Source organism: Lycorma delicatula, chromosome 1, assembly GCF_047948215.1.
Source record: "Lycorma delicatula isolate Av1 chromosome 1, ASM4794821v1, whole genome shotgun sequence".
Taxonomy (NCBI): Eukaryota; Metazoa; Arthropoda; class Insecta; order Hemiptera; family Fulgoridae; genus Lycorma; species Lycorma delicatula.
The window spans coordinates 335,560,613-335,572,626 of NC_134455.1; the positions used below are offsets into that span (position 1 = coordinate 335,560,613).

Below are 12,014 nucleotides of genomic sequence, written 5' to 3' on the forward strand. Positions count from 1 at the left end.
TCAACTTCACAACACTAAAGGCACGTTGCCTTGACGATAAATAGCAACAACAGCGCTGCGTGTCGACTAGTCAGCCAAGTTCCCTTACAATGTCCCAACAAAACAAAAAAATTATTGTAATACAAAAACCTAAAGTACTAGTAATTACTCCAAAAAAATAATAAAATAAAAATATCGGTGATTTTGAAGTATTTTATAATTTCACTGAAATAATTCAGGTTCCAAAAATGCTGGTACTAAATTGTTTTTTCCAACCAAACATTGCTTTTGTTGGTTAGATAGAAATACTAAGTAAGGTACCAAGATAAATAAATAATTTTTACAATAAAACTTTTTTTTAACAACAATCATTAATATAGTTATTGCTTTATTAAAGATGTTTTTGCCTTAATTCCTAACAAGAATTCATGTACTAAATGTAGAATTTTAATATTCATTCAGCAGTTGCCCTTTCAAACAATGGGGCTTCGAAATGAATACCTAGACAGTCATGGCAATTTTTCTCAGAGATGGCATACTACACAAATCACGGTGATTGTAATTGGTTAGCATGTTGGTTGTTCTTGTATTATAACGGGCAAGGATTGGGCATCTTTTTATCCATCTTCCTTGTTGTATGTGTAGAATAATGTCTGAAAATTAAAAATCACTTAAATCACCATCTAAACAAGCTGTAAATTAATTATTTTTATTCTGAAAATTCATCCATATTTATATATTTTATGTAAATGTCATGCATATGTAATGTTTTAATTTAAAATTATGCTTGATATAAAAATTATTATACATATTTAATCTTTTTTCAGACTCATAACATTAAAAATTAAAATTCAAGTGAAAAGTAACATTCTTGTTTTTATATGTTTATAACTACATATGCTGGTTAAACCAATTATATCATGTAGAATCATGATTCTACATGCAATACCTGAAAAAGATTAGAAAGTATCTCTTACAAAACCATCCAGAAATTGAATGATATTAACATGTACAAAATGCTAACAGCAAGCCATATTTAATAAACTTGTTTTTGTGGATTGCTACGGTTAAACAAAAATAAATGCTGTTTCCCTTCATATTTCATTAGGCAATTTGAAATTGACATATAGTTGCCTGTGATTAAGATTTAAAAAAAAGATTATTTATTATAAATGTATATATGGGTGAAATGATTAGGATTAGACTTTTTAAATTTTCTCCAAGGTAATTTTAATGAAAGGCAGATCAAATCTCCATGAGGTGCATATGGATATATCCGGAACAAATAGGAGAAATCTGTCTGGTGAATTGAATCTAAACAAACTTCACAACTTTATCTATCATTAAGTCATTCCCCAGTATCACCTCACTAGATCACACCTAAGTTATAACTCGGAACCTAGTCCCACCAAAAGTGATCCCTTGACAGTCAACCATGAAAGCTTTTTTAAGGAAACTCCACTGGCTGAACCAAGCTACACCAGAGTTCAGAGAAGGCAGCATTCGGATATGGTGGTCTGCCACTTAGAAGTCAACACACAATCAGAAGCATTGGAATGTCCCAACATTACGCAAGAAAAATACAACGTCAAAAAATCAAACCAAGCAAATCACCTACATTTCCATACACAATGTAAACTCACTCATGCAGACTGGTAAACTAAAAATAATAACTGGCCTAATGGACAGACATGAAATTCTCATCAAGGGTCTGCAGGAAATAAGAAACACCAACCAGAACGCCATGAAATCTCAAGGATATAGATTCTACAAAGGTATACCTGGGAAGAGAGTGATGAAAAGTGTCCCACAGTTTGGAACAGGCTTTTTAGTCAGCCTCAAAATAATAAACTTGACAAGAACAAAACAAGAATGGTTTATTGTCTCAATCCGCAAGAATCTCAACACTCACCCTAAAAGCATCTAATAAAATCTACACTAATAAACACCCATGCACCCACTAATAATAAAAATAACTCTCCAAAAGACCATAAAAAAACAGAAACATTCTGAAAACTACTCAACCTGACTATAAATAACATCCCCAAAAACCATGTTAAGCAACTAATCAGAAACTTCAGTGCTCAACTAGACAGAGAAAGAAGATACTGTGACATCATTGGAAAATGACCCACCCAAAAGAAAAACAAAAATGGACAGAGACTCATCGATCTCTGCAGAAAATAAAAAGGCATACTGAAATCAATAGAAGAAGAATTCAACAATTCTTCTTCTCATTTGAGATCTTTCCATCTCAGAACCATCTGAGATCAAAACAGGACTGCACCAAGGTGATGGACTCTCATGCTACTATTAAACTGCTCTCTGGAAGTGGTAATGAGGGAATGGCTCAAAAAATGCCCCCCAAAAATAAAAATAGATCGAAAAATCAAAATGCCTTGGTTAAAATACCATGGTTTTGCCAACAACTTGGTACTGCTTATAACATGAACATTTTCAACACCAGAAAGGGCATGGAAATTGGAATGTATAAAAAAGTACTTTATTGTGGCAATAAACCAAATTATTTTCATCAATAAAAGTACTGAGAAAGTTCTTTTTGTTGGCTTCTAAAGCCCAAAATTTTTGTATTTTTTTTAAGTAAATTCCAATCTTGCAGTCTTGATCCTAACAGTTCAGCTTGATTTTTTGATAAATTTAAATCCCTAACCAAGTCATTTAATTTACCTTGTCACATAAGATGTGGCTTATTGGAAGGTAATTCAAAATCAAAATCATTATTGTCTTCAGTACTGCCTGATTCTTCATCACTGCTTTCGAAACATACATTCACAGAAGGGACTTGGAAACGGGAATAATTTCACTGTGATTTTACAGGCCTGATTGCAGATTGCAATGAAGGATATTTTACAGCATGTTTAGATTTTTAAAAATTCCAGACACAATTGTTAAAGAAAACTAACAATCAGTTACATGATTCTTTGATTCATGCCAAACCATAGGTACACCAAATGGCAAAGCCTTCTGTGTACCTTTCAGCCTTCCTCTTAAATATACAGAACAATTAGTGCATACCATATCAGGAGCCCACGTCTTATCCTGATCACCAACTTTACACTGAAAGTACAAATTATATGTTTTTGTAATTAAAGGTGTAATGTTTTTTTTTTCTATTTGATTTTACAGTAAACTCACCACATACATAACAAAAGGCATCTACATCATTTACACAATTTTGAGGCATTACAACACTGCACTATTAACAAATTTAAGACTGAACAAAATTAATTCATTCCTAAATCCAGTGCTTAATACAAACAACACAGCTGTGTTTTCAGCTACATGTTTTGACTTGCACAGATATGATTTACCTTATCCGTGAAGGCTCACTCTTCAGTATTAGATATGATGTCACAATATGTAACTAAAATACGATTTAATTCTTTGTCTTGTATTGTTTACTTATAGCTTACAAATTACATTAACAAAGCTAAACAATAAAAAAATGAGCTAACAAAATACAATATAGAAGCTTCAAATGCTAATTATATGTTGAAAAATGGAAAAAAATCCTTAAATAAAATTTTTTTAATTTTTCAAAAATGGTGGGCGATAGAAAGATTCTGAGTACATATTTCTTTTCAGCATCAAAAAACAGATTAAAATCGTGTATCGTATGTTAGGAAACAAAAATTATGTTTATCAGTGTAATGATTCAATAACATTTAGAAGTAGATTCAAAAAAGAATTATCAAGATAATTATTTTTGCATACGTCAGGAAACAAATTGAATTCATTAGCAAAGTTATCAAGTTAAGTTATTAGAATAATAAAACAATAAATTAGGTAAGCAAAATCAGTACTTTAAGAAAGAAATGAATAACCATAGGCAGAAGTTTTGCATACAATATTACAAGGCAAAAGAAATTTCTGTTAGCTTATTTTAAAATAGAATAAAAAATATAAACGAAAAAACCAGAATGGCAAGAAAGAAATGAAAAGTAGATATTTCAAGTTCAGTAGAGAACAAGGAACAAAAATAAAATAATTGTAATGACACTTTACACTAAGTTATGGATTAAAAAAGCAGAACAGTTAGTTCACCTGGTTTTAATAGGCAGGAACTTTTAACTTATTTTTACCATTGTAAAAAAATAATAATAAAATCAAATGTAGTGTTTATTTTGAAAGTGAACAATAACAATGTGATTTATTACAAGAAAATGTTTTAAAATTTCCATTTAACTGATCTTTTCCTTTTTATTTCTCTGTAAATTTTCAGAATCTTTCTCTTTATTTTTAACCATATGTATGTATATAAAATGCAGAAACTATCTAATCTATCCTTACTTTCAAATAAGTCAAAACTAAGCACTGTAAAATATATTACTTAAGTTTCATAATTATATTTTACATTTTGTTCAATGATAACTATAAAGTGGTAGTTTACTGTAGAATAACACACCAATGTGTTACTGCTCTGAACAAACATATTGATAAGCATTGAGAATAAATTTTTTCAGAATATTTTATTATTGGGAATAAATGCTTTTATATCCTTGAGAAAATGAATCTATAAAAATAATTGAACATTGGTCTGTTCACATCTGTTTCTTACAAACCACTATTTCATAAGATAAATAAACAAAATTTCATAAAACAAAATGCTGAATTTTTATTTGTATCTAAGTACTATATTTCTCCTAAGAAATAAAAATATACAAAGATGCAACTACAATAAATAATACTATAATAAAATAAAATTACTATTTTATTTTGCCTATAGTTCTATGACCTGGTCTTATTTTTATTTATATAAATTATACATTGATTAAAAGAACAAATAAAATATGTTCAACTTTTGTCAAAAAAATTTCTCATCTATCATACGAGAACTATTCACTCTGGCCTCAAATTATTCAGTAAATATATTTTGTTAGAAATAGAACTCCTACCCGTTACTGATATGAACTACATAATGTTTAGTGGTGCTGTGAGCATAACAGTATCATACACTGTAAACTTTTGAACTTTTTAAACGTACACTTTCCTACACTGTACTTTTCCACATAAAAAATAAACATAAATTGTTTGTCATTAGTTTATCTAATGTTTTTACTTACAAAACTTGCTTCGTGTTATATCTGTATGTGCTCCATCATTGACCAAACACACTTTATCAGTCCCTAGATGCTATTAGACCTTTTTTCCATATTGAAATTTAAAATAATAAAAACAGTTTCTGACAGCAGTTTTCAGCTCATCAACATTCCTTGTCATAACTGGAAATATTTACTTGATTAAGACCCAAAGGGAGTTGTAACAGGTTATTAAATATAAATTTCTAGGCAGCTATCAAATTTTGGAGTCACTACCAATCATCACCCTTAAAAATGTTAATGTAAGAACTCTCTTATTGATTGGGCATAATAAATTGGAATTCCATCTTGCTATAAAATAGTAATTAATTCTATACCAATCAATCGACACCAAGGAATAACATAATTTTCAAGCACGTGTAATGTTGTTAACATTTCTTTAAAAAGATTATGATCCTATTAGATGCATTTTAGTTATCACTGCCCAGATCATTATATGAATTGAGTAGTCTGTGATTTCCTTATAAAAGTAGGAATTTACACCAAAAATGCATGTTCCAAGGATCTATTATTCAGGTAAATGCCAACTATAGGAGAAAAAACTGATTTCCGCTACTAACATTGGGAGGTTCCCTTAAAAACAAATTTACCTTAAGACTATGTCTCAACCAAAAAAGCTAATTAACACAAGTAGGCTTTAAGGGCTTTAACCCACAATCTTTTTTTGTTGTTTTCTTGAATGGAGAATTTTTTTTCTGAAGACCTTTTCCTGGTTGACTTAAGAGTCGATCATAAACAGGATTCTTCAACGATAGCAGAGCTATTCAGTCAAATTTAAGGATATTCAGATCTTTTCAAATCAAGGGGATAGACTGGTTGGAAAAGACTTTTCCCACTTTCTACCTTAATCTTACTTCCTGCTTAACTTAATGTGTTACTACTGATAGAGCTCCCTTATCAAAACGCTAATTGAATCTGTCTTATGTTTTCATTTGCATTTTCTACACTCATGCACCCAAGCACTAGCAACAGAAGTCTTTCTTCAATTGTAATATACTTCTTGTGTCTGCTATTTTAACTTAAATACCCACACAAATCAAAATTCTCATTGAATATGTGAAAATAACATAAACTTCTAACAAATTAGCAGTTTACTGATTGAATGAAAGCAGTTGATTAACCTTTTTAATCACCTAATGACAAACTGTGTTCTGTAGCTTATGTATTATGGATGGAACTTTGTGGCTTCTCTGTAGATGAGAATATCAAAATGTTATAATAATTTTTGTACTAAAAATGTTGATAAGATGCTGATTTAAAAGAGGTTAGAAAACTAAGTATGTTTTCATGAAGTATATATGATTAGTATCAGATTTTTCACTTAATATGTTGGTTTCTCAAATTTGATGTGAAAATGAATTTAATTGTAAATGAATTATATCATTCAAACAGTGAGTTTATGACTTTTTGATGGTTAATCTTAACTTAATCAAATTAGATGACACAATCAAAAAAAATAAAAAAATAAATCTTTGATTAAGTTAAGATATTAATATTTAATTAATATACTTATGTATAAGTATATTAATATTTAATTAATATACTTATGTATAAGTTTACATGCAAAGATATATAATTTCTGTTGCTTTTAATAATATTTGATGTGATCTTTGTATCTGTGAGTGAATAAGGGTCCTGTTTGCTCATTTTCATATTTAGTGCAATCACTTCATTTTACTTTCTGTACTAATACTCCAATTTTCTCCTAACATACACATACAAAACAACAACGATTATGAAACGTTCCCAGAAATATTTTCAGTAAAAAGTTAACATTGATTTCGAAACCATTATCAAAAATCAAATGATAATCGAACAAACATAATGATGTCCTAATGAAGGATCCATTCAGAAACACCTGTAGCTCTGATGGGCTTTAATGAAAGTTGTCTATTGACACTCTTAACTGATTACATCTCTCAATCATCAGCCAGGCCTCAGTTGGGATGCCATTGATGTAAATACCTTGGTAGACATTAACTTCAGTGAATTTTAGCTCAGCCTTTGCCTTCGCTGTATGCTTCTTTTGGACATCTCTCTTCTGTCCTACATCACTGCCCTCAGAACTAGCTAACTGAGTTCACAGAAGCATGAACCCTGCGTCTAGTCCAATACTTACTACTAGCTATAAGTGTCTGTAAATGTCTCAACTTTTGTTAATTGTAACATATTTAATTCAGTACTAAATCATACCACAGAAATGTGTTGTTCACAAAAACAGTAATTTAGACTTAATTCCCTTAATTTGATCACAATTCATTAACTTGAATTTAACTCTACTGGACTCTGGTCTGGTCTACCAGGGAGTTGAGGACAGACCTTTTTCCCAGTACAGCTCCACTGCCGGGTTGTTACATTGAAACAGTTCGTTCCTGGTAGGGCAGTATCCACACCTCTCAGTAAACACACTTCTTGGTAGTGCGAACACCACTCCACCAATCACGACATTACTATACATTTACTTAACAAATCAAATCAACTAACTGAGAGTCGATGCCAATGCGACTATCTCCAGCCAATTAACTGGCCAGACGGATTTCTAGCCATCCAGAGTACTACATACTAAACAACCTTAGATGATCTTCACAGGACGAGAAACCGAAGGAAGCCAGCCAATCTCTGCAGGTTTTCCAATTAACCTGCAGATCCAGAAAAGAATTCACTCTCTCGAGTTCCCTACCTACTCTGATATGCTCAGTCTCGTACCACATGCAGACATAAAGGACATCGTCCACAGTGTCATTAACTCTTAAATCCGGGCAAAGACCCTTTCTTTCTTTTTCCTGTTTAGCCTCCGGTAATTACCTTTAATTACCAGATAATACTTCAGAGGATATGTATGAGTGTAATCTTGTACAGTCTCAGTTCAACCATTCCTGAGATGTGTGGTTAATTGAAACCCAACCACCAAAGAACACCGGTATCCACGATCTAGTATTTAAATTCGTGTAAAATTATCTTACTTTACTAGGACTTGAACGCTGGAACTCTCAACTTCTAAATCAGCTGATTTGGGAAGACCATTCACCGCTAGACCAACCCGGTGGGTTAACCAGGCAACTCAAATTAACCAAACCAAACCTAGCTAATCTCACCCTAAAGGCACCATGTCCCGACAGAAAGTGTTATATACAGATTGGGGGGAAATCCACCTAACCGCTCACAACGCAGACACATCTGGGAAAATACCATGTGTATAATCGACCAGTAAAGCATTCATTCTACTTAACCTGCCAAGACTCCAGGCCCTTTCAATTTTTCGAATAGCTCTGGGGTTAGGCCTACCTTCTTAGAGATATAGGGCTTGCTAATTCCGTAGCAAGGATATCAATTAGTTTGCGTTCAGAAACAATTAGGGACATAACTGAACTTTAATAAAAATTAGTTTTTTGCAAAAAAAGCAGCTTCCACAAATGTATTTCTAGCGAATTTAAAAAAAAATCATATCAGTTTTCAAATCTTCATTAAGAAAAAAAAAAAATCAAGTTTGTTGTTACTTATAAAGGTCACTACACTTATTGTACGTTTAAAGTTTAAGAAACTGCAGTTTCAGATTTTATAAATTTAACCCTTAATAGATTAATAATAAATGAAAAAATTTCTCACGTGGAGCGTTATTAAGTTTAATTATACATGGTTAGTCCCTTTTTATAGTCCCTACATACATGATCTTCACAGTCCCTTTTTATAGTTGAGCGTTTTATGTGTAGCATTTTTGTTTTATTTAATGGAGTGTGCCGTCTAATATACAACTATTACCCTACCGTCTACCTTATACAACTATTACTAAAGTATACCAAACCGTAATATTTTTAAAATGAAGTATTTGTGTAGTATATATGAATATTACGCAACTATTACATTTTTATTAATGAAACTTAGTATTGCATTCAACAATGTTAATAACACATTGCCCTATACTTACAGCAAATCGTTATTCTCTGTTTCACTTCAGGAAACAATAAATTAAATGCATCTTTGAATTATTTTTCTTATAATCAGAAATTTTTTGCTTGTTTACAATCGTCAATTTCTACTACTTTTATTTATTTATAAAAAAGTAATCGTTTTGTATAAATTTCTCGAGCGGTCTTACTGGACAACAAAATCGTTGAAAAATATAATTCAATTAACGTTGAGAATAAAAATTTTATATTTGCAGCAATTCAAACAACTCGCACGCTAATTTTAGCCCAGCTGTTAAAATGCTTCAATGCATATTTCTTTTCAGCTGATTTGTTTATTACAGTGTAATGCTCTCTAGTGACCGTGGCCGAAATGATAAAGTGAAACCTGAAAATAAAAACAATTTCATCAAAATGGCGTCTGCACTATGTGTTTAAATGAAAATTTTGATATCAAATGAATTTATTAGATGTAAATAGAATCTTTCTCTGTTTCTAAAAGGTAGACTGTCATGGATCTACGTGTTTTTAGTTATGTCTCATAAAATGGATGGAACAAGTAAGTTAATAAAGCTTTTTATTACCGTATGGTGATTAATAATTCTTTAGTTTCAGGTTGTGTTTGAAAAATATAGTTCTCGCAATATTTGGCTGCGAATTTGTTGTTTGTCTTATTAAATATGTAGTTTATTTATTATTGTTAAGTGGAATTATTTTCTGGTCCGTATTATTATTAACGTAAAAGGATTTTGTATTTCGTTTTACGCAGTTTTCGAAATTTCCGAAAGTTTTAAATTGAAGTGAAAGTTGAAAAAATCGAACTTTTTTGACATTGTATTTATATTGTTTTATTTAATGTTTTTATAGTTTAGTAGCATACCTAATCTGTTACATTTTAAATTAGTCTTAGGAATGAATTTTTGTGATAAAGTGAACTTCTGAGTTTCAGGAGTGGTTATTCATATGGTTAAATGATAATGTTATTTTGCACATTTTTAACATATCAATATTTTCTATTTTAGATTGGTGCATTATTTTCTTGTGGAATTAATGAAGCAGATACTGTTTTTTAGCTTCTTATGATTGAGTAAACCATATTGTTTTCAGCCAAATCTAATTCATCAAATTTTAAACCTTCTGTTTACACTTACAAAGTTCATTTGTATGTTTGTCAATAAAGTAGTATCTTTCATTTTTTTTAAATCACAATTTTACTTCACCAGTATAAATTTATAATTTGTTTTTTCTTTATAATGTGTGTGTTAATATGCAATTTTTTGCTTTTTATTTTAACCAAATGAACATAATGTTGGCTTAATTTATTCAAACTGCTATTATTGTTTCCAATTGGTCTTAGGTAACTGATTCTTGTAACTATTATAGTCTGACTGAAGGAGTTAATCAAAAAGGGCAACACCATTGGTTCTGCCTACATTCTGCTAGAGATATCTTCTAAAGAGTGTTGGAGTCATGTAACCCTATTAAGCGCATTTATATAATAAGATTTCTTAATGATTTACACTTTACACATTTTACCAAAAATTAAATTAAATTAAATAAATCATGAAAGCGCTCCTGCATATGTAGTGGCATAAGGTAAGTCATCCTACTTTACTTCTTCTTTGCTTTGGTTGATCCAATAAAATAAATTTTCAATATATACACACACACATACATACATGCACAAATGTATTTATATATTTATTATTGTTTGTTTTAGGAATAAAAATATATTTTAATTTTGAGATACTTTAGCTATGGATATTCAGTGCAGTGGATTCACATTTGTTTCCGATTTTGATTCTGGAAATCTAGCAAGAGTTGAACAAGTTGACAAAAAAGATGCAGGTATTTATGTTATTCACTGAAGATTTATATATATTTTTTTATTTAAAAAAAAAATTTAAATGGGAAATACCAGTAAAGTTTGCTGTATAGTATACATACATTTTTATAATTTTTTGCCTGTATTTGCCATTAAATAAAGTGTTTTGTTTTTCAGTATTAAAAGTAGTACTATGTGTTTGATAGAATTTTTTTTATTTTTGGTAATATTTATATTATTGCATTAATCATAAAGTAATCTAATTTATTATTATTTTTAAGATTATTTTAGTCACATCTGTTCTTAGTTATGAGGATGTGATAACTTGCATGAAAAGATTTTCTGTATTATTCCCTAAGATGCAAAGAGTCAAGTTATCATCCACTGTGTTTTTAAAGATAAATTGAACATAAATAATATCATAGTTGAATTAATAATATCATAGTTGAATTAATAATGTGTTCCTGGGCAAAATGGAAAAATCTATACTGGTTTACTGGTTTTACAAGTGTTATAGGCTAGCAGGTTGAAAATAATAGGATTTGAAATAAGGATAAAATATATGTAGTCAAAGCCACATTAATAAATAAACTGTGAATTAATGTGTACATCTTCTTTATGCATATGAAAAAAAATGTAGTACATATATTTTACTTGTTTCAATGATCATTATAACTTATGAAAATCTTGATTTGTTAGCTCTTCTCTCTGTTAACTGCTGTATTTTTCCCGTGTTGCCAATACTTTTGCTATCACCATGTATGCGCACTTGTCAACAAATACTTAATAAAGGTTTATTGAAAAATCTTATTAATATTTTGTTGTGCTACTATCTGATTTATGAAAAAATTCTACAGTATGTTAGAAAAAAATGGAGGGGATGTATAGGTAAAATGCCTAGCACTTGCAGTTTTAAATCAGCAAAACTTTAAAATCACACTGTTTTTATCAGTAACCTCTAAATGTAGCATGACAGACTACTTAAATAAAAATAATCCTCTAATATTAAGAAATAATGTATTGAAAGATAAATAATTCATTGAAACAATAATTTAAATGAAACATTGTAGGAGAATATAGACAAATTATTAATTAAATATTATTACACATATTGTATTTGAGGATTCTTTCTTCTTCATGAAAGAAAGATGAAATATATGTATATCTTCATTGTTCCTATGTCAT

At 30.0% G+C, this 12,014-nt stretch overlaps 1 protein-coding gene across 5 annotated transcripts in view; it reads left to right on the forward strand.

The window, feature by feature from the left end:
• The first annotated feature begins 9,375 nt into the window (after nucleotides 1-9,375).
• Nucleotides 9,376-12,014, forward strand: part of LOC142334286 (cytosolic carboxypeptidase-like protein 5) — a 106,503-nt gene continuing 103,864 nt past the window's right edge. For 3 of the 5 annotated variants that reach the window (XM_075382208.1, XM_075382206.1, XM_075382207.1), the window contains exons 1-2: nucleotides 9,379-9,563; nucleotides 10,725-10,852. In XM_075382208.1, the coding sequence (XP_075238323.1) occupies nucleotides 10,762-10,852 (91 nt within the window). In that variant the 5' untranslated portion in view covers nucleotides 9,379-9,563; nucleotides 10,725-10,761. Of the gene's footprint in view, nucleotides 9,564-10,724; nucleotides 10,853-12,014 lie in introns of all 5 variants that reach the window. The other 2 variants (XM_075382204.1, XM_075382205.1) reach the window with 2 other exon arrangements.